At 49.4% G+C, this 27,091-nt stretch overlaps 2 protein-coding genes across 14 annotated transcripts in view; both read left to right on the top strand.

The window, feature by feature from the left end:
- Nucleotides 1–426: 426 nt before the first annotated feature.
- On the top strand, nucleotides 427–23,311 carry ube4b (ubiquitination factor E4B, UFD2 homolog (S. cerevisiae)). Its single transcript, XM_062460282.1, has 29 exons — nucleotides 427–822; nucleotides 1,773–1,992; nucleotides 3,505–3,637; nucleotides 3,894–3,981; nucleotides 4,182–4,326; nucleotides 5,187–5,412; nucleotides 5,956–6,402; nucleotides 7,220–7,327; nucleotides 8,824–8,965; nucleotides 10,902–11,002; nucleotides 12,495–12,609; nucleotides 12,732–12,815; nucleotides 12,981–13,037; nucleotides 13,488–13,604; nucleotides 13,761–13,859; nucleotides 14,144–14,257; nucleotides 14,703–14,901; nucleotides 15,000–15,138; nucleotides 16,503–16,602; nucleotides 16,706–16,833; nucleotides 17,242–17,340; nucleotides 17,617–17,852; nucleotides 18,172–18,298; nucleotides 18,841–18,985; nucleotides 19,219–19,353; nucleotides 19,871–20,062; nucleotides 20,440–20,614; nucleotides 21,870–22,016; nucleotides 23,040–23,311. Exons 1-29 carry the CDS (start codon nucleotides 799–801, stop codon nucleotides 23,105–23,107), a joined length of 4,110 nt encoding a protein of 1,369 aa, XP_062316266.1. The 5' UTR covers nucleotides 427–798; the 3' UTR covers nucleotides 23,108–23,311.
- Nucleotides 23,312–25,379: 2,068 nt separating this feature from the next.
- Nucleotides 25,380–27,091, top strand: part of kif1b (kinesin family member 1B) — a 71,635-nt gene continuing 69,923 nt past the window's right edge. For 6 of the 13 annotated variants that reach the window (XM_062460273.1, XM_062460274.1, XM_062460271.1 and 3 more), the window contains exons 1-2: nucleotides 25,391–25,667; nucleotides 26,926–27,079. In XM_062460273.1, coding sequence (XP_062316257.1) covers nucleotides 26,974–27,079 — 106 coding nt within the window. In that variant the 5' untranslated portion in view covers nucleotides 25,391–25,667; nucleotides 26,926–26,973. Of the gene's footprint in view, nucleotides 25,668–26,925; nucleotides 27,080–27,091 lie in introns of all 13 variants that reach the window. The other 7 variants (XM_062460272.1, XM_062460269.1, XM_062460267.1 and 4 more) reach the window with 3 other exon arrangements.

Genomic DNA, 27,091 nt, shown 5'->3' with positions numbered 1-27,091 from the left:
TCAATTTCAATATTAAGTACTCAATGCCTTTTAAAATTCAAAACATTAAGTTAATGATTTGCTTCCATAGGTGCAGGGCTTCATAAAATTATTACTTTATGTTGTCTAAAAACCGATGTGGTGTCATTACTCGAAATGGAAGGTGAACTGTTGACTCTAATCTGGCTGCCCTTGACACTAAGACCTTTACCCAACTGAGGCTCATGCACGTGGGCAAGTGGACAAAACAGTTCTTTTGTCATACCAGATCCATATTTTAACAAACAAAAAACGAAAATATATATATAATGTATTCCTGTATGGCCTATCAGAGTACGCCAAACAGCTAGAGGCGGACTTTAGGGTTTTACTGTAAACTGTTACTCCCAAAACTGCAATTATAAATTTGGATGAAATAGAATTAAAAAGAATGTGTTGCAGCTACATGTTACTGACATATAAAGCTCGCATGATAGGAAAATTCTGACGAATTCGTCCAACACTGATTGTTCTACTGTGTGTCAATCCGTGGTCACGTGACATACGATCCAGAATGGCCTCCTTCGTGTTTTGACATTACTTTTGTGTTTGTTTCATTTTCGGTAGAAATCGAGTAGATCACGCCGAATTAGGAGGAAAAATTGTATATTACTTTGCATTGTTTTTATTTATTTTATGTACGACAATCAAGACGAATAGTTATTTGTTTCACGAGTTAGATAGAAGATGAACATTTGGTTCTATTAGAAATAGCTGCTGCTAGCTAGCTGGCTGGCTGGCACAATTGTTGTTTAGCCAGTTGAAAATAAAGGAAACACAATGGAAGAATTGAGTGCCGACGAGGTAAGATCACGACTGCGTTACAAAATATAAACTATAATCGGATATTGACATGTTATCGACGAAGGATGGTGTGTTCTAGTCATGGATTTGTGTCGTTTTAGTTTTTTTTTTTTCGAAGGCTGTGCTACTATCTAGCTTAGGGCTACTAGCTGAGTCAGTACAGTTCGCTAGCATGGTGCTGCTAGCTAACTAACACATAGCTACACTACTAGATCTAGGTTGCTTAGCTGTGCTACGCAGCGAATACAGTTATTTTGTAAATGTCAGGGTTTTCACGTGAAAGACACATGGCGTTTTACAAAAAAACAAGTTAGGTTGTCCTTGGATTTTAATTATAATGATAGGTAAATGAAACAGTAGCAGATAGAATTGTCTTTGCTTGCTAGACGACTCAGCATAACACTGGAGGCCACCATTGGCATTGTGCAACCAACCCAATAATTGTTGCTAGCTAAATCCACCCGGCAAAGATAATTATACTGTCAATTGCACATCCAGTAGCTAATACACTGTTAATGTCACTCAATCAGAATATGCCATCAGATATTGTGTAATATTGTGACCGTGAGATTTTGCTTATTCTTTAACCATTAGCCAGGCAGCTTGCTAACGTTGACTGTGCAGTTCTATATGAACAACGCCAGACATATTTTACGTATGGCTTCTTGTGCTGTTCATATTTTCTCTTAGCTTCGTCCTCATTGATTGACTAGCCCAGGTGTTTACTTTAGCTTTGCTCCCCAAATGACCTCTTCGTCTAAAATGCCCCATGCATTCGCACTCATTTTTTAATAACCTACTTGCAAAATGAACAATTTAGTTCGACAACTACGTTTATAACATTCGCGTCAAGACCATGTTCACGGTCGGTATACTTTAGATATTATTTAAACGTAAAGATGAAACGGTCAAACGAGCCGTTTGACCGTTTTTTCCTGTATTTGTTGCAGATCCGCAGAAGGCGATTAGCCCGACTGGCTGGAGGGCAGGGTTCCCAGCCCAGTACCCCTCTCAGTACTCCCCTGACGTCCCCACAGAGAGAAACTCCGCCTGGGCCCCTGCCTGGAACCTCAGGGGCACCTCCTCAGTCTCTGACCCCAGCCGCCTCAAACTCTCTGGGCCTCAGCGTCCACAGTGTCACCCCTGCCACCTCACCCATGGGTGCCTCCGGTATGACCACAAGCGATCAGAAACACCTCTGTTAAAACCGAAAAGGCAGGGAAATAGACTCATTGAGAAGCTGCACTCCAGCCTCAACCTGTCACTGTTGTCCTTGGAATTTCTTGGATTGATCTGAGCCAGGTGTTTATAACTCCAGGTTTCACAGCTAGGCTCATCAGTGCTAACAAGTATCTACGAACACTGTTATCACGGGAGACATTTGTGTATGAGATTTGATCGGATACAAAAATACCCTCAAGTAAGAGCTTGGGCCTTAACCACTGCAATGTCATCCACAATCAGTGCACTTTGGGAATCTAATAGGTGTATCAGCAACTAGTCTTGTCCCTTCCAGGGGATTCACAAAAGGGCCTCGTCACTGTATGTCCCAACAATCTAGGCTCGGGCTCAGCTGTGAGCATGTTGAGGTGAAAGTCAAAACAGTCGTCCGGCCGGCCACACGGTGTGAGACACAGTGACGTTTCCTGTTCCTCCCAGTCCCGATACCATCACATGACCTTTGTGTCCGTCTATTGGAGCTAAGAGGGGAAAAAACTATGGAGGTCCAGAATGAGAGGCCTTTTGAAAGGGTCTTGATAAATAGACAGCCAAAGGCACCCTGAGCGCTGTCATCAACCGACACAACAGAGGTAGCGTATTGTGCTCACCAGGCCTGTGTCCTTGCTCGACATTTGGTAAGCAGAGAGAGTACTAACAGCTAGCGTGAATAACTCACTGTTCTCAAATGCTCTAGAACCTACGCCATAACCATCGTAGGTATAGATGGGTACAATACCGATCAGAGCACATTGTTTACCGATTCATGACTGATTGCTTTTGCAAAGGGACTTTTCTGTACAAAGGGAGTGTCAGTCCCTGCAGTTTTACTTTCGTTGACCTTTATATAGTGGCTTGATTGGACTGATAGCAGTTGATATGCATTCCTGAAGTCTCTTGTGACTAATTATGACACACACACCACAGTTGACTAAGTCTGCGATAGTAGTAATGACAAATACGCTACAGTAGATTAAGTCTGTACCAGGAGGCCCCAGGCAGGTGTACTAGTGTAACAGGAGATGTAATCCTCCTGTTTCAGACATGGCAGGAGGATGTATTCATTGTGCTGTAACCTGGTAGTCATGTGGTAGTTCCTGACCTTTCTTTAGCCAGTAGATCTGGGCTGTAATCAGCTTTGTCCTTGGCTATGTGTGCTGGACAGGCTTTATAATAACACACCACAGACTAGACAGTGAGCTCAGGGGATCCAGATTGACTCTGGGGGCTGGAGGCAGCTTGCCTGCTAGTCAACGTCCCCTAGAGCTGAGGGGTTGAAACAAGTGATTTGGAGTTTAAAAAGTCATATTTCTTGATACAGTTGACACATATGCACGCACACACACCTTTGCACACACTCATTAATACACACACATTTGAACTTCTGTTGTTTTTTTGTCCTCCTATTTTCCCCGTCTCCCCCCCGTCTCCCCCCCTGTTCCCCCCCGTCTCCCCATGCTCCAGGCGTGGCGTACCGCAGCCAGAGCAGCGAGGGGGTGAGCTCTCTCTCCAGCTCCCCCTCCAACAGCCTGGAGACCCAGTCCCAGAGTCTGTCACGCTCCCAGAGCATGGACATAGACACCGCCTGTGAAAAGAGGTGAGAAACACAGAGCTTTCCTCATTCATGGAGTTGTCACAGTGTTCTGTTACTTCAGGACCAACCGGAGCTGTATGTATGGTCTTACTTTGGTCTGGCATTTGTGCTCAAAATTGATTGATTTCTCCCACGCTCTTTCTCCCTTCTTCCTCTCCTCTCCCTCTCTATCCATTTTCTCTTTCTCTCCCCTCGGTTCCACCTTTCTCTCCTCATCTCCCCTCCCCTCTCCTCCCCCCCCCACACCTCACCTCCCCAGCATGTCCCAGGTGGATGTGGACTCAGGTATAGAGAACATGGAGGTGGAGGACAGTGACCGCAGGGACAAGAGGAACCTGGCTGAGAAGGTAGGCAGGAAGTCAACCTTTCCTTCCAAACACCAGGTCTTCTCGGTGGTCTGTGTGTTAATCAGTCTTTCTGCTCTCTCTCTGTCTGTCCCTCTCTGTCTCTCTCTCTCTGTCCGTGTCTCTCTCTGTCTGTCCCTCTCTGTCTCTCTCTCTCTGTCCGTGTCTCTCTCTGTCTTTGTCTCTGTGTATGTGTGCTCCAGGAGTCCTCGGCCAGCTCAGATGTGTCTGAGGAGCAGGCCCTGCAGCTGATCTGTAAGATCCTGCGTGTCTCCTGGACGGAGCAGGACAGAGACGTCATCTACCTGCCCTCCCTCGCCGCCGACTTCCAGCACAGCCACAACCATGGTGGGACACCCCCTCCAGACTGTCTGTCTGTCTACCTGCTGTCTGTCTGTCTGTCTCTGTCTACCTGCTGTCTTGTCTGTCTGTCTACCTCCTGACTGTCTGTCTCTGTCTGTCTACCTGCTGTCTGTCTGTCTACCTGCTGTTTGTCTACCTTCTGTCTGTCTGTCTACCTGCTGTCTGTCTGTCTACCTGCTGTCTGTCTGTCTACCTGCTGTCTGTCTGTCTACCTGCTGTCTGTCTGTCTACCTGCTGCCTGTCTGTCTACCTGCTGCCTGTCTGTCTTTCTGCCTTGTATGTCTGCCTGTGTGTCTGCTATTGTGACACCGTCAGAGGGGTTTGTAGAGCTGTGGGTATTAGTTAGGGAGGTATGGTTTCAGTATACATGGGTGGGGCATGCCCCTCACACGCACACACACATTATATATTAAGAAAAATTAAATTTAATGGACGCATCCAAGAACCTGTCCCACCCATTTGAAAACAGACCTCCACCCCTGGGGTTAGTTTACACGTACAACCACATGTTATTGTCTTGAGGTGTCTTAGCAGCAAGGCAGGATATGACACAGCAATCGCGTGTGGTGAAGTATAACCCTGTTAGAAAACGGCTTTATTTATTATCCTGCTTCAGCAGGGAGGGGAAACGCCTTGACAACAGTCTCATCCTGGAACAGATGTTGAGAATCTGAATGAGTGCATGCTTGAATGGGAGGCTGGTGGATGTGTCAGAACTTGCGTGCTGAAAGGATGAAAGTGAATTCATGGCTGTTAAGATGTAAAACGATCTCTTTCGCTCTCTGTCTCTCTGTCTCTCTCTCTCTCTCTCTCTCTCTCTCTCTCTCCCTCTCTCCCCCCTCCAGTCTTCTCTGACTTCAAAGACCTGATTGGCCAGATCCTGATGGAGGTGCTCATGATGTCTACCCAATCACGCGTCCACAACCCCTTCGCCAGCCTGACTGCCACGTCCCAGCCAATCACAGCTGCCAAATCCCCGGACCGGCGCCTGACACTGGTCCAGCCCCCCAGCCAGGGCACCAGCCCCATGGCTCCCTGTGGGGGTTCCTTTGGAGCCAGCTCTCTGTCCAGGCAAGTAGCACACACACACGCATGCATACATATTCATATATTCACACATACACACGCTCACACACACACATATATATAAACACACACTCACCCAGCCTGTGATACAACTAGATGCCAGTGCTCTGGTAGATCTGAAGTGAAGAAAACCATGATATTCAAGGTTGTACATTTTTCTCTGATCTGACGTAGCTGATTCATCTCTGTGTTTATAACATTCGATTGCATTCATTCGTGGGATTTCTGTTTGTGGTGTGTGTGTGTGTGGAGGGACCTGTGTGTGTGTGTGTGTGTGTGTGTGTGTGTGTGTGGAGGGACCTGTGTGTGTGTGTGTGTGTGGAGGGACCTGTGTGTGTGTGTGTGTGTGTGTGTGTGTGTGTGTGTGTGTGTGTGTGTGTGTGTGTGTGTGTGGAGGGACCTGTGTGTGTGTGTGTGTGTGGAGGGACCTGTGTGTGTGTGTGTGTGTGGAGGGACCTGTGTGTGTGTGTGTGGTCAGTTGCTGGGTGACATTGTCCAACCCCCTGTCTCTCACCATGTTGTTTTCAGCCTATACGGGTGCAGCCCTCACCCTCTGTCTCTGAACACACCCCGGATGACCTCTGCACCCCTCCCCACCCCCACCTCCACCCCCACCACCCCTTCCTCCCCCCTCCTCTTCCCCCCTCCGAGCCCCCCTGCCCCGCCCGCCCCCCCCAGACTCAGCCTCAACCCCCCCTCCGCCCCATTGCCCATCTCCCAGCGCTATCGCCCCTACACAGTCACCTCCCCCTGGGGGGCCCCGACCCCCCCTAGCCCCAACCCCAGGGTGGCCAGCCTCCCTGGCCTGTCTCCCAACCCCGCTGGCCTCCTGGTGCCCCCCAACACCCCAGCCCCCCCCGACCCCCTCAGCCCCCCCAGGGCCCGGCCCACTGCCTCCACCCCCCTGCCTGGGGGGGCCCCCTCGCCCAGAGCGGCCCCCCGGAGAGGTGCCCGTGTCTCCAGGATCCCCTCTAGGTACAGCCTGTGTGACCGCGCGTGACCCAACTGCCCGCTACGCTACTAAAACATTAACACCCCAACACCCAATCCATGATGGTGTTTTCAGCACTGGCTTGATTTGAATCAGGTGTGAAATACACAACAGGAGAGGTTAGTGGTGATTGTCTGGCTGTGTGAGAGGGAAGTGCTTGTGCTTGTGCTTGGGTTAGGGTTAGGGGTGTTTCACTAGACATGACCTGGCTGTGACGAGGTGGCTTTGAGACTGGAAGGTGATTAAGATGATGAAGATGAAGCCAGTGACGTTTAGCTTGAATGAGTTTGTCCTTTTACTTGGCCAGCTCATTACTAGTCCTGGTTTCTTGGTTAAGCTCACAGCATGGGCGTGTTGCCTTGTTGGTATCCAGCTGACATGCATGGTTGTGGATTAACTCGAGGCAGGTTCACTGAGTGGCACTAACTGTAGTCTTGTGAGATCGGTTGTGTGGTGTGCCAGAGGCCAGGTAGGATGCTAGGACATTTCCTTCTTTTCCTCTGAGCTTCCTTCCTCCCTGTCCACCTTTTCCTGTGACCTGTGTCCATTCTCCATCTCAGTCGTTTTCCATGTTTTGTTTTTTCTACACCTCCCTTCCTCTGTCCATCCATCCTCACCCATCACCCCCCCTCTTTCTCCTCTCCTCCTCCTTCTGCTCTTCCTCTTCCCCGCCCCCTCCTCTTTATTCTCCCTCGCCACGTCCTTCTCCTGTCTTCCCTCTCCCTCCTCCTTCTCTTTTCCTCCTTCTTCTTTTCTTCCTCCTCCCTCTCCCCCTCGTCCTCCCTCCCTCTCCCCCGCCAGCCCCTTCTCCCTCCGGTACTTCTCCCTGTCGGACATGTCTCAGGACAGCAGTGATGAAGATCCCGAGGACGAGGAGGACGAGTTTGCGCGGGTTCAGTTTGGGTCCAGGTACACTGCTGCAGCACGGTGTGTGTGCGTGCTCGCGTGCTCGCGTGTGCGTGCTCGCGTGTGCGTGCTCGCGTGTGCGTGCTCGCGTGTGCGTGCTGGCGTGTGCGTGCGTGCGTGCTGGCGTGTGCGTGTTCAGTAGCAGAGCTGCATGCTTCTGCGCGTTCACGCGGACACTAACACCAGCAGAGGCAGCTACAGAGAAACACAGGCAAAGAATAGCTCAGTGGTTAGAGCATTTGACTGCAGATCAAGAGGTTTCAGGTTCGAAACCTCCTCTGATATATTCCTTTGGTTAAAGTGTCTGTTCAACAAACACATTATTACACAGCCTGCTGTTTGTTTGAGAGTGTTTCCTATCAACAGGAGAAGCAGCATTTTCTATTCTCTTGGTGACCTGAGTTACTTAAAAAAGTGATCTGCTCTCAGTAGTATAGTGTGATATGTTAAGACAGTTCTAAAGAACAAGTCATTTAGCTACTTAGCACAGGAAGTTGTAATTTTCCAGCAAATAATTCGTCCTGTAGTGCAGCTGAAACACCACACCCTCTAAACCAGAGACTCTTGGCTCTGTGAAATGAGTTCCGAGGGGAATTTTCTCAACAAACTATGCTTGGCAAATATTCACCCAAAGTAGCAAGGCATGAAAACTGCAGTTTGGTTCCCTGAAGAGCCCCGAGGCTGTTACTTGATACTGTGTTCAGAGTGGGGTCTTTGTGAGCACTCCTCAAGCACTGATAGATGATCCTGCAGATAGTCCTGTTCTGTGTTCTCCTGGAATGAATACTCTGTCAGAGAGAGAGAGATGGAGAGATAAAAAGAGAGAGATGAAGAGAGGTGAAGCCCTGCATCATGGCCCTCCGGGGCCGTGTCGGCCCCCCTCTGCTGCTCTGCTGTCTGTGGGAGCGTAACGCGGTCGCTGCTGGTGTGAACGCCGTAACCAGAGGTTTGCAGTGTTGTGACGCTGCTTGCAGTCTAGCAGGTCTGGAGAACAATCGACCAATAACATCAACACCACAGGGAGGGGTGGGGGGATGGGAGGTGGATGGAGGAGGGATGGAGATTGGAGGTGGAGGAGGGGGGTGGAGGGATGGAAGGAGGAGGGATGGAGATTGGGGGGTGGAGGGAGGAGGGGTGGAGGGATGGAAGGAAGAAGAGGACGGGGGTGCGGTTGGGGGGGGCTCCTTTCGCTTCAAACAGCCTGACTTAATTAGCATGAATGTGTGTATTTGAATTTTTTTCTTACCCAAATTCCAAATGCGGCCTTGGGTGCTATAGTGTTTCTAACACTGTGTTTCTTTCAGGATGTTGCTGTAAAAGACGCTTTCTCACCGCACTGCTTCTCACTGGATTCTCCCCTCTTGTCTTCCTGGTGATTTTAAACAAGTCTATTTTCCTCTCCTCCCCTCTCTGTCTCTCCCCCTCCTCTCCCCCTCCTCTCCCCCTCCTCTCCCCCTCCTCTCCCCCTCCTCTCCCCCTCCTCTCCCTCTCTCTCCCAGCCTGGGGGCATCTGGAGGGGGGATGTCCAGTGAGTCGGCCAGCGACCGGTTCACCATTGAAGCGTGCAAGGAGACAGAGATGCTCAACTACCTCATCGAGCGCTTCGACAGTGTCGGCATGGAGGAGAGGAAGGCCCCCAAGGTAGCCGCCGCGCTAGCCTCCGCGCTAGCCGCCGCGCTAGCCTCCGCGCTAGCCTCCGCGCTAGCCTCCGCGCTAGCCTCCGCGCTAGCCTCCGCGCTAGCCTCCGCGCTAGCCTCCGTCCCGCCCAGCCACGGTTGAACGGGTTAACACACGCTAAAGAGCTTTCCAACTTGTAGTTTTGTAACAAGCCAGTGTGGTGATGTAGAGGCGTCCTTGAAGGCTTAGGTTGGTTTAGGTGCAGTGAGTGTATGTAAAGCCCTCTGTGACACTGCTTGTAAAATGGGCAAACCTGATTTGATGTTAATCACAGAAACCCACCCACCCCAGAAAGTGGTAAGACTTCCTTAATCGAAAACCCTTCATTTCAAATGCTGAGAGGAAAAGAAAGGCCTGTTTATGCAGCTGTTCCACTTATTTTAGGTCTGGCTGTATCTAGTTTCTCTTGACTGGAGGCAGGGGGGCATGTGGTTCCCAGGACGCATCAGTCCCTGTGTCCTGAGAGCCTGTGTCCTGAGAGCCTGTGTCCTGAGAGCCTGTGTCCTGAGAGCCTGTGTCCTGAGAGCCTGTGTCCTGAGAGCCTGTGTCCTGAGAGCCTGTGTCCTGAGAGCCTGTGTCCTGAGAGCCTGTGTCCTGAGAGCCTGGGTCCTGAGAGCCTGGGTCCTGAGAGCCTGGGTCCTGAGAGCCTGGGTCCTGAGAGCCTGGGTCCTGAGAGCCTGGGTCCTGAGAGCCTGGGTCCTGAGAGCCTGGGTCCTGAGAGCCTGGGTCCTGAGAGCCTGGGTCCTGAGAGCCTGGGTCCTGAGAGCCTGGGTCCTGAGAGCCTGGGTCCTGAGAGCCTGGGTCCTGAGAGCCTGGGTCCTGAGAGCCTGGGTCCTGAGAGCCTGGGTCCTGAGAGCCTGGGTCCTGAGAGCCTGGGTCCTGAGAGCCTGGGTCCTGAGAGCCTGGGTCCTGAGAGCCTGGGTCCTGAGAGCCTGGGTCCTGAGAGCCTGGGTCCTGAGAGCCTGGGTCCTGAGAGCCTGGGTCCTGAGAGCCTGGGTCCTGAGAGCCTGGGTCCTGAGAGCCTGGGTCCTGAGAGCCTGGGTCCTGAGAGCCTGGGTCCTGAGAGCCTGGGTCCTGAGAGCCTGGGTCCTGAGAGCCTGGGTCCTGAGAGCCTGGGTCCTGAGAGCCTGGGTCCTGAGAGCCTGGGTCCTGAGAGCCTGGGTCCTGAGAGCCTGGGTCCTGAGAGCCTGGGTCCTGAGAGCCTGGGTCCTGAGAGCCTGGGTCCTGAGAGCCTGGGTCCTGAGAGCCTGGGTCCTGAGAGCCTGGGTCCTGAGAGCCTGGGTCCTGAGAGCCTGGGTCCTGAGAGCCTGGGTCCTGAGAGCCTGGGTCCTGAGAGCCTGGGTCCTGAGAGCCTGGGTCCTGAGAGCCTGGGTCCTGAGAGCCTGGGTCCTGAGAGCCTGGGTCCTGAGAGCCTGGGTCCTGAGAGCCTGGGTCCTGAGAGCCTGGCTTCAGCTCGTCTCTGACAGGAGAGAGCTAGTCTGCTAGCAGATGATTCAGCACTATCGGGAGAGACTTCCTGTGACACTTAAAGCACTGAGGATGTCACACCTTCACGCGCCCTCCCTCTCTCGCTATCTCTCAGTCTCTCTATTTCTAGTTAAGGTGTTTTACTGGCCAGCGACAAACCAATGTTGTATTGCCTAAGCATTGACAGGAACTGGATTACAATAAAATCACTGTCTCATCCTGATCTTGATCTCTCTCTCTCTGCTTGTTCTCATTTCTCTCTTCCCCCCTCTCTCACTCTTTTTCCTTCTATCTCCCCCTCCTCTCCCTCACTCTTTCTCCTTCTCTTACCCTCTCTCCCCACTTCTCTCTCTCTACTCCTCTCCCCTTCTTCTCTTCTCCTTTCTCCCTCCCTCCTCTCCTCTCTGTGTCTCCTCCCCCTTCTCTCTCTCAGATGTGCAGCCACCCCAGTGTGAGCCAGCTCCTCAGCAACATCCGTTCTCAGTGCATCTCCCACGCTGCTCTGGTGCTCCAGGGAGCGCTCACCCAGCCCAGGTCTGTCTGCGCCGCGCTCCTCTCCCTCCTCCTCCATCATCTCTCCTCCTCTCCCTCCTCCATCATCTCTCCTCCTCTCCCTCCTCCATCATCCCTCCTCCTCCTCTCCCTCCTCCTCCATCATCCCTCCTCATCCATCCTCTCTCCTCCTCTCCCTCCTCCTCCATCATCCCTCTCCCTCCTCCTCCATCATCCCTCCTCCTCCATCATCCCTCCTCCATCATCCCTCTCCCTCCTCCTCCATCATCCCTCTTCCTCCTCCTCCATCATCTCTCCTTCCTCTTCCTCCATCATCTCTCCTCCTCCATCATCTCTCCTCCTCCATCATCTCTCCTCCTCCATCATCTCTCCTCCTCCATCATCCCTCCTCCTCCTTCCTCCTCCTCTCCCTCCTCCTCTCCCTCCATCATCTCTCCTCCTCCTCTTCTTCCTCCTCCATCATCTCTCCTCCACTCCTTCCTCCTCCTCTCCCTCCTCCTCCTCTCCCTCCTCCTCCTCTCCCTCCTCCTCCTCTCCTTCCTCTCCCTCCTCCTCCTCTCCTTTCTCCCTCCTCCTCCATCATCCCTCCTCCTCTCCCTCCTCCTCTCCCTCCTCCATCATCTCTCCTCCTCCTCCTCTGTCATCTGTCTGTAAACAACTTCTGTTTCTTTTATCTAACTTGTTCCATCTCTTTACCACTGACGAGCGTCACCATAGCAACTAGTCTTCACCTCTGTTCTGTGTGTTCTGGTCTCAGTTCTCACTGCATGACGGCATGACCCAGAGCTGTGTTCTCTCTCTCTCTCTCTCTCTCTCTCTCTCTCTCTCTCTCTCTCTCTCTCTCTCTCTCTCTCTCTCTCTGTCTCTGTCTCTGTCTCTGTCTCTGTCTCTGTCTCTGTCTCTGTCTCTGTCTCTGTCTCTGTCTCTGTCTCTGTCTCTGTCTCTGTCTCTGTCTCTGTCTCTCTCTCTCTCTCTCTCTCTCTCTCTCTCTCTCTGTCTCTCTCTCTCTCTCTCTCTCTCTCTCTCTCTCTGTCTCTGTCTGTCTCTCTCTGTCTCTCTCTGTCTCTCTCTCTCTCTCTCTGTTTCTCTCTCTCTGTCTCTCTCTCCCTCTCTGTCTCTCTCTCTGTTTCTCTCTCCCTCTCTGTCTCTCTCTCTCTACACAAACACCGTATCCGACACACGCCTCCTCCTGAAGCGGTTTCTCCAGCAGCTGTTAGGATTTAAAAACTGCCCCTTTGACACGGAGGGACAGTTACCTTCTAAATTTAACATCTAAAATAAAACGTATTACTGGTATTACAATCTTTCAATCTTTGTTCTAGATGTTTTCTATGTTTTAATTTCTCAACTCATTGTGAGTCGTGCAGGAGGCAAACTGTAGGAAAGCGGTAGTTGAACAGGAAGTAAACCAGAAATGAATAAGAATTAGACAAGTAATGAACAGGAAGTAAACCGGAGAAGAACAGGAACTGAACAGCAGGTAAAGCAGGTTTCTCTTGGTGCTCATGTGCAGGAACCCCCTGCAGCCATCCCTGCTGGTGCCCTACTTGCTGTGCCGGAACCTTCCGTACGGCTTCATCCAGGAGCTGGTCCGCATCACCCACCTGGAGGAGGATGTGTTCAGACAGGTGGGGCTGGTTGGAGGGAGGGATGGTTGGAGGGATAGTCTGAACACTGTTACTGACAGAACGTCCCTTCCTTCTCTCTCCTCTAACACGTTGTCTTCTGTCCCCCACCTGCCTGCTGTCAGATCTTCGTTCCCATCCTCCAAGGCCTGGCCATGGCAGCCAAGGAATGCTCCTTCGACAGCGACAACTTCAAATTCCCCCTCATGGTACGCAGGGGGCATCCAGCCCTACCTGGGAGGCGGGAGGGAGGGGTTAGGGAGGAGGAGGGCGAGGAGAGCATGGTGGTTCAGGTTGGAAGATACACAGTTGCGGGTAGAAAACTAACAAATGAATATTGCTTTAAGATGTGTTCCTGGTTTGTGTTCCTACAGGCATTAGCAGAGATTTGTGAAATAAAGTTTGGAAAGACTCACCCCATGTGCAATTTGGTGAGTGTGCTTCAATAACATTAGATTACGGTTCCTTTATTGTGCTCAATGTGGAAATTATACGTTTAATAAAACCTGGGTATTAATGGTATGGACACAGTTTCTATAGACATTTACACGTATCAGTTATAGAGCCCTTCTCCCCAGAGGTGCAAGGGACCTCGTGAGATTGAGTCAGCTGACTGTGTGTGTGTACATGTACATGTGTGTATGTCTGTTTTAATGTGTGTGTGTCTGTGTGTGTGTGTGTGTGTCTGTGTGTCTGTATGTCTGTATGTCTGTGTGTGTGTCTGTCTGTGTGTATGTCTGTGTGTATGTCTGTGTGTGTGTCTGTATGTGTGTGTGTGTGTGTCTGTATGTCTGTGTGTCTGTGTGTGTGTCTGTATGTGTGTGTGTGTGTCTGTATGTGCGTGTGTGTGTGTGTGTCTGTCTGTGCGTGTGTGTGTCCAGATGAGCTGCCTGCCTCTGTGGTGTCCGCGGGCCCTGAGTCCAGGCTGTGGGAGGGAGGTCCAGAGGCTGTCCTACCTGGGGGCCTTCTTCAGCCTGTCTGTCTTCGCTGAGGACGATGTGAGGATGCAGCACACACTGAACAACACACACACTAAACAACACACACTTACACACATGAACATCCACACTTACACACAGGTACGCACACTAAACACCATTCTGATACACACTGGTGTTGACAAACCTTCCTTTGGCGGCTGCTCTGTCCTTCAGACCAAAGTCGGGGACAAGTACTTCTCAGGTCCAGCTATCACCATGGAGAACACGCGCGTCGTCAGCCAATCACTGCAGCACTACCTGGAGTCTGCAAGAGTATGTCACAGACCTCCGCCATCTAACGCTGCTTCTCATTGGCTCAGTCCTGAAATACCGATGTACATGTGTATGCTAACTTTGTTTTGTGTGTGCCTGTGTGTGTGCCTACCTGGGTGTGTGTGTTTGTCTCTCTGTGTGTGTGTGTGCCTGTGTGTGTGCCTGTGTGTGTGTCTCTCTGTGTCTGTGTGTGTGTGTGTCTCACTGTGTCTGTGTGTGTCTCTCTGTGTGTCTCTGTGTGTGTGTGTGTGTCTCTCTGTGTGTGTGTGTCTTCCCCCGGTTAGGGTGACCTGTTTAAAATCCTTCACAACGTGCTGCTGAATGGGGAGACCAGGGAGGCTGCTCTCAACTACATGGCAGTTCTGGTGAACCGCAACGTGAAGAAGGCCCAGATGCAGGTACAGGGTGTGTGTGTGTGTGGGGGGGGGGGGATGTACACAGGAGTTCACTGGTAGAAAGTATTCTAATATCCATCTTGGCAGGATAAACTTCCCTGAGGCGGACTAGGGTTCCTGAGGTTGGGTTGTGGAGTAATGTTATTCAGTTCTTTGTTTCACCTCTCCCTCCAACATCTGTTCTTTTTACTTCTCACTTTTTCCTTCCCGTCCCCTCCTCTCCTGCCTTCTGTCTCTTCCCCTCTCCCCTCGCTCTCTCCCCTTGCGCCTTTGCTCTCTTCTCTCCCTCGCTCTCTCTTCACCTCTCCCTCCAACATCTGTTATTTTCCTTCCCCTCCCCTCCTCTCCTCTCCTCTCCTGCCTTCTGTCTCTTTCCCTCCCTCCTCTCTCCATCCCTCTCTTCTCTCCCTCCCCCTTCCCTCCCTCTCCCCAACCTCCCTCCCTCCAGACGGACGACAAGCTGGTGTCCACAGACGGCTTCATGCTGAACTTCCTGTGGGTGCTGCAGCAGCTGAGCATGAAGATCAAGCTGGAGACGGTGGATCCCTTCTACATCTTCCACCCCCGCTGCCGCCTGGCGCTGAGCCCTGAGGAGACGCGTCTCAAGGCCCCTATGGAGGAGCTGAGGGCCTGGCTCACAGAGCTGCGTGAGTGAGCCCAGCGCCACACCATCCCATAATAACCACAACCAACAACGACAGGCCTGATACAGCGCCTCATTTTCTTCTTCTTCTGTGGTGGACAGACGACGACCCCAGCCAGTTCTCGGAGCCCAAGTTCCCCACCGAGTGTTTCTTCCTGACGCTGCACGCTCACCACCTGTCCATCCTGCCCGGGTGCAGGCGTTACATACGCAGGCTCCGGGCCATCCGTGAGCTCAACAGGTACACACACACACATACAGATACACACACAACACACACATATACACACACAACACACACAGATATACACACAACACACATACAGATACACACACAACACACACAGATATACACTCACAACACACACAGATATACACACAACGCACACAGATACACACACAACACACACAGATATACACTCACAACACACACAGATATACACACAACACACATACAGATACACACACAACACACACATATACACACACAACACACACAGATATACACACAACACACATACAGATACACACACAACACACACAGATATACACTCACAACACACACAGATATACACACAACGCACACAGATACACACACAACACACACACATATACACACACAACACACACAGATATACACACACACACACAGATATACACACAACACACACAGATATACACACAACACACACACGTATACACACACAACACACATAGATATACACACACAGATATACACACACAACACACACACATATACACACACAACACACACAGATATACACACACAGATATACACACAACACACACACGTATACACACACAACACACATAGATATACACACACAACACACACAGATATACACACACACACACAGATACACACACAACACACACAACACACACATATACACACACAACACACACAGATATACACACAACACACATACAGATACACACACAACACACACAGATATACACTCACAACACACACAGATATACACACAACGCACACAGATACACACACAACACACACACATATACACACACAACACACACAGAAATACACACACACACACAGATATACACACAACACACACAGATATACACACAACACACACACGTATACACACACAACACACATAGATATACACACACAGATATACACACACAACACACACACATATACACACACAACACACACAGATATACACACACAGATATACACACAACACACACACGTATACACACACAACACACATAGATATACACACACAACACACACAGATATACACACACACACACAGATACACACACAACACACACATATACACACACAGATATACACTCACAACACACACAGATATACACCCAACGCACACAGATACACACACAACACACACACATATACACACACAACACACACAGATATACACACACAACACACACAGATATACACACACAACACACACAGATATACACACACACACATCTCACACAGGGATGGATAGACACATAGTTGGAAAGATCCAGTAGATGGGTGTGGGCAGGTGTTGATGGTGTGTGTGCGCACGTGTGTTGATGGTGTGTGTGTGTGTGTTTCAGGACGGTGGAGGAGCTGAAGAACAGTGAGAGCCAGTGGAAGGACTCTCCTCTGGCCGGCCGACACAGAGAGATGCTGAAGAGATGCAAAACCCAGCTCAAGGTCTGTCGCCCCTCCTAATGACCGAGGGCAGTGCCTGGCAGAAGAACAACAAGAATATCTTGTTGTTGTTTGTTTATTGACGTTTCTCCTTTCGTCCTGACAGAAACTGGTGCGCGCGAAGGCGTGTGCCGACGCAGGCCTGCTGGATGAGAACCTGCTGCGCAGATGTCTTCAGTTCTACAGCATGGTGATCCAGCTGATCCTGCGCACAGTGGACCCAGCCTTCCCCCAGTCAGTCACCTGCTATCCCCCAGTCCACACCTCACCTCATACCCCCCAGTCCACACCTCACCTCATACCCCCCAGTCCACACCTCACCTCCTACCCCCCAGTCCACACCTCACCTCCTACCCCCCAGTCCACACCTCACCTCCTAGCCCTCAGTCCACACCTCACCTCACCTCCTACCCTACACCTCACTTCCTACCCCTCACCTCCTACACCTCACCTCATACCCCTCAATCCACATCTCACCTCCTACCCTACACCTCACCTCATACCCCTCAATCCACACCTCACCTCCTACCCTACACCTCCTACACCTCACCTCCTACCACCGAGTGCATCTGTTTTGATTACATGTTCATTCTACAGTATGTGGGTTGTTAACTTGTCCTTTCTCTTCCAATGATTTCGTAGCATGACCTTACCACTGAACCCTGAGATCCCAAAAAGCTTTGCTGCTCTTCCTGAGTTCTACATCGAGGACGTGGCTGAGTTCCTGCTCTTCGTCGTGCAGTAAGTCAGCTGTTCCCACGCAACAAGCCTCCGTATTCATCATGGGCTGTTGATGTTGAAACTCTACACTTTCATATTTGACTGTAGGGCTAGAAATATCTGTCCCTACATTGTCTGACCACCTTAGTAACGTATCTTGGATTATATTATATTGTGAGGCAGCTGGCTAACTCACCTCCTCCCCAATCTCCTCCTAATCTTCCCTCTCCTCTCCCTCCTTTTCCCCCCCTGTTGTTCTCCCCCTCCTCCTCCCTTTCCCTCCCCCCCACACCCCAGGTATTCCCCGCAGGTCTTGTACGAGCCGTGCGTCCAGGACATCGTCACCTTCCTGGTGGTGTTCATCTGCAGCCAGAACTACATCAGGAACCCCTACCTGATCGCCAAGCTGGTGGAGGTGCTGTTCGTCACCAACCCAGCCGTGCAGCCTCGCACGCAGCGCTTCTCCGAGATGATGGAGAACCACCCGCTGTCCGTCAAGCAGCTAGTCCCCGCCCTCATGAAGTTCTACACCGGTGAGAGCCAATGGGGAGGCGGAATGAGCGCAGAATATGTGTGTTGAGAATAATGCTTGTAGATGACAAGGCTCGAGGCCGACAAGGCTCGAGGCCGACATGGGTTCTAAGGTGAGGGTTCTAAGGTGAGGGTTCTAAGGTGAGGGTTCTAAGGTGAGGGTTCTAAGGTGAGGGTTCTAAGATGAGGGTTCTACGATGAAGGTTCTAAGCTGCTGTGTTCTAAGCTGCTGTGTTCTAAGCTGCTGTGTTCTAAGCTGCTGTGTTCTAAGATGCTGTGTTCTAAGCTGCTGTGTTCTATGCTGATGGTTCTTCTCCCCAGACGTGGAACACACCGGGGCCACCAGCGAGTTCTACGACAAGTTTACCATCCGCTACCATATCAGTACCATCTTCAAGAGCCTGTGGCAGAACATAGGGCACCACGGAACCTTCCTCGAGGAGTTCAAGTGAGTCGGCATCAGAGATGGCAAAGTACACACATCCTTCACTCAAGTAGAAGTACAGATACTCATGTTTAAAAGACTCTGGTAAAGGTTGAAGTACTGACTACACTTTTTCACTAAGTTAAAGCAGTGTGGGCTCTGACATATTAAGTAAAAAGTAGCCATTACTACTACCTGTTGGACCTCACATCATATTAATACATTAATACAAAAAGACACTATAGACGCATTTGCCAGGAATACTTTTTTTTGACGCCGACAATTTCAAACATCTCCCTCATATATGGCCATAGGTGATCAGGAATGCCTCTATTCTCAGTTCAATTTAAAAAAATGTATAGTAAAGTACAGATACCAGATCGATTTTTAAGTACAGTCACGAATATTTGTACTACGTTACTTCCCATCTGAGGTAGTTGTGTTCTAGAACACAGTCTATAACACACTTGGTACATTCTAGAACACAATATTTACAGTCTAGATGGTTTTCGATGTGCTTGGAAGTGTCTTCTAAATGAATAAAGTATGCTGTCTCGTGTCTGTAGTTCCGGGAAGCAGTTTGTGCGCTACATCAACATGTTGATCAACGACACCACCTTCCTATTGGACGAGAGCCTGGAGTCACTGAAGCGCATCCACGAGATCCAGGAAGAGATGAAGAACAGGGACCAATGGGAGCAGCTGCCCAGGGTCAGCAGCCAATCAAACCACACGCTCGACTCCATGTGTGGAAGAATGTACATATTTGGAAGCTGTTTGTCCAAATAGGTAGCAATGATTAGGTCCAAAAGGTGCACACGTTTTTTGTGCACAGAGAGCACACCTTTTAGACTAAACCATTTCTACATTTTGGACCAAACCATTGTACCTTTTGGATCAAACCATTTGTCTGTTTTGGGCTGAACCATGTTTCCCCCCTCCAGGAGCAGCAGACGAGCCGGCAGTCCCAGCTGACGCAGGACGAGCGAGTGTCACGCTCCTACCTGGCCCTCGCCACGGAGACGGTGGACATGTTCCACATCCTCACCAAGCAGGTCCAGAAGCCCTTCCTCAGGCCTGTGAGTACACCAGACACACCTGCACACCTGTCCACACACACTTGCACACCTGTCCCCACACACCTGCACACCTGTCCCCACACACCTGCACACCTGTCCAGACACACCTGCACACCTGTCCAGACACACCTGCACACCTGTCCACACACACCTGCAAACCTGTCCACACACACCTGCACACCTGTCCAGACACACCTGCACACCTGTCCAGACACACCTGCACACCTGTCCACACACACCTGCACACCTGTCCAGGCACCTGCACACCTGTCCCCACACACCTGCACACCTGTCCCCACACACCTGCACACCTGTCCAGACACACCTGCACACCTGTCCAGACACACCTGCACACCTGTCCACACACACCTGCACACCTGTCCACACACACCTGCACACCTGTCCAGACACACCTGCACACCAGACCAGGTGTACATCTACACCTGTACCCAGGAAAGCGTAAAAAAAGAAAAGAAAACGTTATTTTCTTGAACGCCGTCTTCTTCTGTGGTCCCAGGAGCTGGGTCCTCGCCTGGCGGCCATGTTGAACTTCAACCTCCAGCAGCTTTGCGGCCCCAAGTGTCGGGACCTGAAGGTGGAGAACCCGGAGAAGTACGGCTTCGAGCCCAAGAAGCTCCTGGACCAGCTGACTGACATCTACCTGCAGCTGGACTGCGCTCGCTTTGCCAAGGCCATCGCAGACGACCAGGTGAGCCTCCGCCCCTCCCCCCCCCCACCTTGCCATCCACCACAGAACATCCTCCTGTATACGTGCGGTCTCCTCAGGTACGTGTTTAGAGGAGTGATGCGCACCGTGTGGAACAGGGATGTTCATTTCTGAGAAAGCTTTGGTTGTGGAACACTTGGTGCTCCGAAGGCAGCGCGAACAGAGACATGTCTTTGTCACGGTAACGCAGACGATGCTGTCTGGTTTCTTTGTGTCGTCGTGTTTTGAGTGACAGGAAGGAATGAGGATGGGCGCTGTCGGTGCCACTCTCTCTCCGCGCACACACTCCCACACACACGTGTTTTTGCTTTCTTCTCAAATAAACGGACATTTCTCTCTCTCCCTCCCGTCCTCTCCAGCGGTCGTACAGCCGAGAGCTCTTCGAGGAGGTGATATCTAAGATGAAGAAGGCCGGTATCAAGTCCACCATCGCCATTGAAAAATTCAAGCTGCTATCGGAGAAGGTGGAGGAGATCGTCGCCAGGAACTCGCAGTCCGAAATGGACTACAGCGACGCGCCCGACGAGTTCAAAGGCAAGTCTTTGACCCCAAGCAACCTAGACCTGAACAACAGGGAGGGAGGAAGGTTTCTTCCTCCCTCCCTGCCTCTTCTCTCCCTATCTTCTCTCCCTCCCTCCCTCCCTCCATCCTTACTTCCTCAACACAAGAGCGCAGGCCTAAACGTTACATATCTATCTCCAATGCTTTATCACACAGCTCCTCTGACTAAATGCCTGAATATCATGATGAACCAGAAGGTTTCCATGAAGGCTTGGGTGAGGGGTTTCGCTCAGAGTGGAAAAAGCCAGTGACTGACATTAGCCCTGACCCTGCGTCAGTTCCTGTCCAGGTGGACAGACTTGCAACCAGACCCACCTGTTACTGCAGTAGAATCCCAGACCCACCTGTTACTGCAGTAGAATCCCAGACCCACCTGTTACTGCAGTAGAATCCCAGACCCACCTGTTACTGCAGTAGAATCCCAGACCCACCTGTTACTGCAGTAGAATCCCAGACCCACCTGTTACTGCAGTAGAATCCCAGACCCACCTGTTACTGCAGTAGAATCCCAGACCCACCTGTTACTGCAGTAGAATCCCAGACCCACCTGTTACTGCAGTAGAATCCCAGACCCACCTGTTACTGCAGTAGAATCCCAGACCCACCTGTTACTGCAGTAGAATCCCAGACCCACCTGTTACTGCAGTAGAATCCCAGACCCACCTGTTACTGCAGTAGAATCCCAGATATTTCGAGGGATTTGTGTGTTATGGAGGGGCCACAGACTTGAATCTGATCCAGGAGGAGAATGTGGCTCGTCGGCCTTCTTTGATTTCCAGATATGCCCCCCTGGCCCCCCTCTCGTTGGCCCCCCCTCACATTGGCCGGGGTCGGGGGTGTCAGCTAGCCATCCAGGGTTAAAAACATTGAGGCATGGCGTATTTATAAACGTGTAACATATTAAACCTTCCTGTGGAAACCTTGAGACGTACTGAATATAGGACTTTGCACTGAATCATCTTAATGAGGGCTTTTATTACTTCCTGTTCTGTGGTTCTGGGAAGGGGCATAAATCAAGACATGGGATTGGAGAGACAGGGTATCAAAATTAATAGAATGAAGTCAAGCAGACAATACTACAATATTGTGATTTGGTCAGTATTCTTTTGTGTAACCTGTGTGTGTCTCTCTCTCTCTCTCTCTCTCTCTCTCTCTCTCTGTCTGTGCTTGCGTGTGTGTGTGTGTGTGCGTGCGTGCGTGTCTGGCCTACATCTGTCGGTCTCCCCAGACCCTCTCATGGACACCCTGATGACCGACCCAGTGATCCTGCCGTCTGGGAACATCATGGATCGCTCCATCATCCTGCGCCACCTGCTCAACTCTCCCACAGACCCCTTCAACAGGCAGCCACTCACAGAGAGCATGCTGGAGTCAGGTACCTGCCCCACCAGCCTGGCAGCGTGGCCTTTCTCTCCCCTGCTCCTGGGGGGCTGGCCCTACCCTGCATGTTCTAGATGTTCCCCTGCTCCAACACACCTGGTTCAGGTGAACGGGTCGTAGGTATTAACATATTATGAGCCAGATGTGTTGGAAGACGTAATCGTCTAGAACATGCAGGGCAGGAGGTCCTGAGGACCAGGTTTGAGAGGGGGTGATTCAGCACACCCTTTACCCACAGAGATGTAAAAAATACAGTTGCGTAGAGAAAGTGAACCGACTGTACATCATCTTCCAACAGAAGTGTATAGGGAGACACACACACACCATATATCTACCTGTGCACACGAAAGCTTCTACTCTGTGTTCTGCTTGGGTGTAAGAACAAGTCCATGTTATCACACTGTGTTCTGTTCCTGCTTGTCGGCTTGTTGTTTATATTCGGCCTGGCGGTGGTCGAGCCTAACGCCGTCTGGCTTAACGCTGTGCGGCCTAACGCCTGGGGTGTTTCTGTCCTAACGCCTGGGGTGTTTCTGTCCTAACGCCTGGGGTGTTTCTGTCCTAACGCCTGGGGTGTTTCTGTCCTAACGCCTGGTGTGTTTCTGTCCTAACGCCTGGTGTGTTTGTCCTAACGCCTGGTGTGTTTGTCCTAACGCCTGGTGTGTTTCTGTCCTAACGCCTGGTGTGTTTCTGTCCTAACGCCTGGTGTGTTTCTGTCCTAACGCCTGGTGTGTTTCTGTCCTAACGCCTGGTGTGTTTCTGTCCTAACGCCTGGGGTGTTTCTGTCCTAACGCCTGGGGTGTTTCTGTCCTAACGCCTGGTGTGTTTCTGTCCTAACGCCTGGTGTGTTTCTGTCCTAACGCCTGGGGTGTTTCTGTCCTAACGCCTGGGGTGTTTCTGTCCTAACGCCTGGGGTGTTTCTGTCCTAACGCCTGGTGTGTTTCTGTCCTAACGCCTGGTGTGTTTCTGTCCTAACGCCTGGTGTGTTTCTGTCCTAACGCCTGGTGTGTTTCTGTCCCAGTCCCTGAGCTGAAGGAGAGGATCCAGGCGTGGATGAGGGAGAAGCAGGGAGGCCGTCACGCACTGTGACCCCGACCCTTCACCCCACTGACCGCCAGTAAGGGATGTTACCAACACGCCTGAATTGAGAACCATCAAGAACAGAAAAACGGAAAACAAAGAAGAAGAAAAAAGAGAGAAACCTGATTAGATTTTTTTTCTCCCCTTTATCCTTTATTCTTGGGCCTTCGGCTCTACGATGAAACATAATAAAGTTACGACTTTTAAACGTTTTCCCCCCACCCCCTCATGACTTTTGTGTATATATATCTACATATATACATATATTTAACAGAGTTGGTGCACAAGAAGCTGAAAGGATACGTTCTCACAGCTTACTGATCCAGCAGCAAGTGTGCTCAATCGCTTCATTGATTATGTTTATTGATTATGATTATTTTTCTCTGTTTTGTATGATTGTGGGCTTCTTTAAGGAAATCCAGTTATGTGGTGGGGGGGGGGGGGGGGCATTTAACGATTGGCAACTTAGGAAACTGACGGGGTTTAGTAGTAACAGAAGAAAAAAAAAAGAAAAAGCTGTTGAAAGTGAAGAGATTTGAAGTCATCCACAAAATACTGTCGCTAATTACCATACAGTTTACAAACTCATGCCCAACTAGTGCTTGTTTGCTGACAAGGCTTGGAAAATGAGAAATATGTATAAAAAAAAATATGTAGCTTAAAGTAAACGCGGTAGGTTGTCTTGTAAACAAAAAAATGTCTGCTTTATTTGGGTACAGTGGGAGTGGGGCAAAACAACAGTTTACCAGTATCTCTGTGGTCATTTTGGTTTCGCCCTGTTGACTTTGATGAGTGAATTAAACTTTTTTTTGTGTGTGTGTGTGCATGGCCTAAAGTACAGGACCGTCTAAGCGCCTCATGAACTTAACACCTTCCTGTGGCAGATCTGGGTGGTTAGGAGAGAATGTACGAGCATCTTTGTAGCATGACCACCAGAAACACAGTAGGAGTACAACAAAACTACAGAAAAGGAGGAAAGAAAGAAAAAATGAAAGAACTGAAAGGTTTGTTCTTTAACCCTCTGACATCTCCCTCTTTAGGATGGTCTCTGAGAGAGCACATTTCCCTAACCAGGTTTTTCACCTCAACTGTACAGGAAATCGTTTCCTTTCCCACATACTTGATTTTGGAGCCAGGATTTTGAACTGAAATAAACATTGATGCACACATCTTCACAGTGTTTTTTTGAGGGTGTTGAATTGATTTTCTAAGAAATGGGTTGAGATTCAGTGGATACAAACGGGTTTGATTAGGTATGGGGCAATAGTCGATTTGTATTAATCATGTTTCGATGTGCGGCAGTTAATATTAAAAAAATAGTTTGAGCAAAAGGTAAAGATTTTAAATAAGAATGTGACATTCTTACAGCAAACCAGCAAATCCAAATGAAAACTTGAATACCCCATTTTTGCAGAGGGGTTCAATAAATGCAATAATCGTTAATCAGCAACAAAGATTGTAAAGAAACTTTCTGAGAAGGACGAACAGGACAGAGAAGAACGGAACGGAACCCTGTGGGTTACATGATGGTGGTGTGGGGTTTGGGACTGGGGAAAGAAGATGGCTACTAGTCTCACCTGTGAATTCCTAGAGCATTCCAACTAATGACGGTGGTACAAGCCAGGGGGTGATGGGACAACCAATCAGACCTGAAGTCTGCAAGAGTGGGAGTCGTAGCAGGCAATGACTGTTAATATGATTTAGTTTATATGTTTAGTGAACAGGTCAGTTTGAAATCTGTATTTAAAGACTTGCCAACCCGCCATTCAAACCGGAAGACCTTTGTCGACCTCTACCAAAAACACTGCTAATAATAAACGTATTATATTTTTTACTTTATATATTTTTTTCTGAATTCCAAAACTATTAAGATCCGCGCATGGTTATTTTCTGAGAAAGAGTTTACAGTGCTTGTTTCACTTTCACTATATACGCAATGTCATATAGGTAAACCTACGTATAATTAACTTTTTGGTAAATGGATAATTCTTTGATTTGGATTCTTCGGTAGGCCCAGCGATCTTGCGAATCCAAGTCCAGTTTTGGCAAACTGATGCTAGGCGGCGCCATTCAACTTGGTTCCCGTCTAGACCTTCGTAGTGCGGTGACAGCGGCACGGGGAGCGGTAGAAAATCCTGCAGTATGGCGTCAGGATCTAAGCTACTCCCTTTCCGTTTCTCACCATCACGATTGGCTTTCCCACACATTGCTCATCGACGAATCCCGTTCTATTGGCTTATCAGACTGGCAGTCAGTGTGGTCAAAAGGGAGTTGACGTAATCTTTTCAGTAAATCAAGGCATTCTATCCGTTCTTTTTCGCTTGTGTGCAGATATACGGCCGCCTTTCATACGAACAGGAAAATAACCTTATCAAGGAGGCACCGAATGCAGTGGAAACCTATATGGTGGCGACTGAAACACAGCTAGGATGGGTATTTTTTATTTAAGTGGACTTTTTGAAAACATTTCTGCCAGCATTCTCTGATACACTAGATTAGGGATCATTTAAACGCCTAGTATTTTTCGCTGCTTTTGTATGGTGTTATAGTCGTCGGTGGATCTTCAGAAGTGAGTAATACGGCATTTCTTGAATTCTGTATTGACATAGGCTACTTTAATATGGAGGTGAATCATATTTACACACAATGGTCTCTTATAATGTTTTGGTAGACGATATAGCCTATCGCTTTGGGCTTGGGGAGGCATGTGTAACCTTAATACTTGCTGTTTTTTAATCACGCATGTGTCGCGGATTAAGAGCATTATGTCAAACACATTAATGCTTTTATTGTTGTTTATCTGAAACATTCAGTGCATTTGCACGAGGCAATTTGTACCAAATGTCAAGCAAGTTCCAGAATCCGGACAAGTAGTAGGAAGGCGCTTGAGATCGCCAGCCTTGAAAGGATGTCAGGCCAAATCGATAGATGGTTTATGACAGGCACAGTCGATAACATTTCAACATCTGCCTGTATGATTTTAGTGACAAGTTAGTTAGAATCACTTTAGAAAACACTGTTCCAATTTCCTCGAGTGTGGCCCGTCCTGCAACAACAATCTAATCGATGTCGCGAAAGGCAACGGCATCGATAAGGGATTGAAAATCATAGTAGGCTACTAAAATACAAATGTAATTAAGATTTGTTATTTTTGTTTATATAAAGTAAAACGTTGAAATTATTACAACTAGCGTTTGCTGCTTGTTCCTGGCATAGGCCATACTAAATATGGTAGATACAGTTTCATGGGCGTATGCTTTAGCGAACAGGCTGGCTGACTATAATTAGGCTACAAGATGAAAACATTAGTTTTGTATTTTACAGCTAGTGCTCAATAGTGAAATAATATTACATGAAATGATTGTGTTGAAAACGTAAATGCCTATGTTTGTGCAAAAACGCAAGGCCTGAGTTACGATGCGTCTGTTAGCCTTTAAGCGATGGATCGGCACTACACATTTGATTTAAACAAAAATCATTAAGAATAGGCCTAATTGAATAATTTGTGGATGTTATTAACTATGTTTAAGCATTGTAGCCTACCTCCCATGTACACTAGAGCGTCGCCATATTTACGCAGGCTATAAGGCCTGGCAATACATTTGCTTTCGCTCCCTTTACGGGATTGATGTAAGGGAATTTGGTCTTATTTATTTTTCGGTGTCATTTGATGTTAAGAAATTATTTTCATCCATGCATACGTCATATTTTTTCAGGCCTTATTTTGAATTAACTGATAGATGTGTACCGTTTAGTGTAACCACACACTACTTCTGTGTATTTACAAGCTAATTTGTGTTTATAACGTAGCTGTTTTCTTTCCCCAGGAGGGAAAACTTCGAAACTGTATTAGGGGAGAGTCCTAAACCGCCACCATGTCGGGGGCTTCAGTGAAAGTGGCTGTCAGAGTTCGTCCCTTTAACTCAAGGGAAATGGGAAAGGATTCGAAATGCATCATTCAGATGCAAGGCAACTCCACCAGTAAGTAATATT

Source organism: Osmerus eperlanus, chromosome 4 (assembly GCF_963692335.1).
Source record: "Osmerus eperlanus chromosome 4, fOsmEpe2.1, whole genome shotgun sequence".
Taxonomy (NCBI): Eukaryota; Metazoa; Chordata; class Actinopteri; order Osmeriformes; family Osmeridae; genus Osmerus; species Osmerus eperlanus.
Note: the sequence above shows the minus strand (reverse complement) of the source record. Positions and strands in the feature narration are given on the sequence as shown.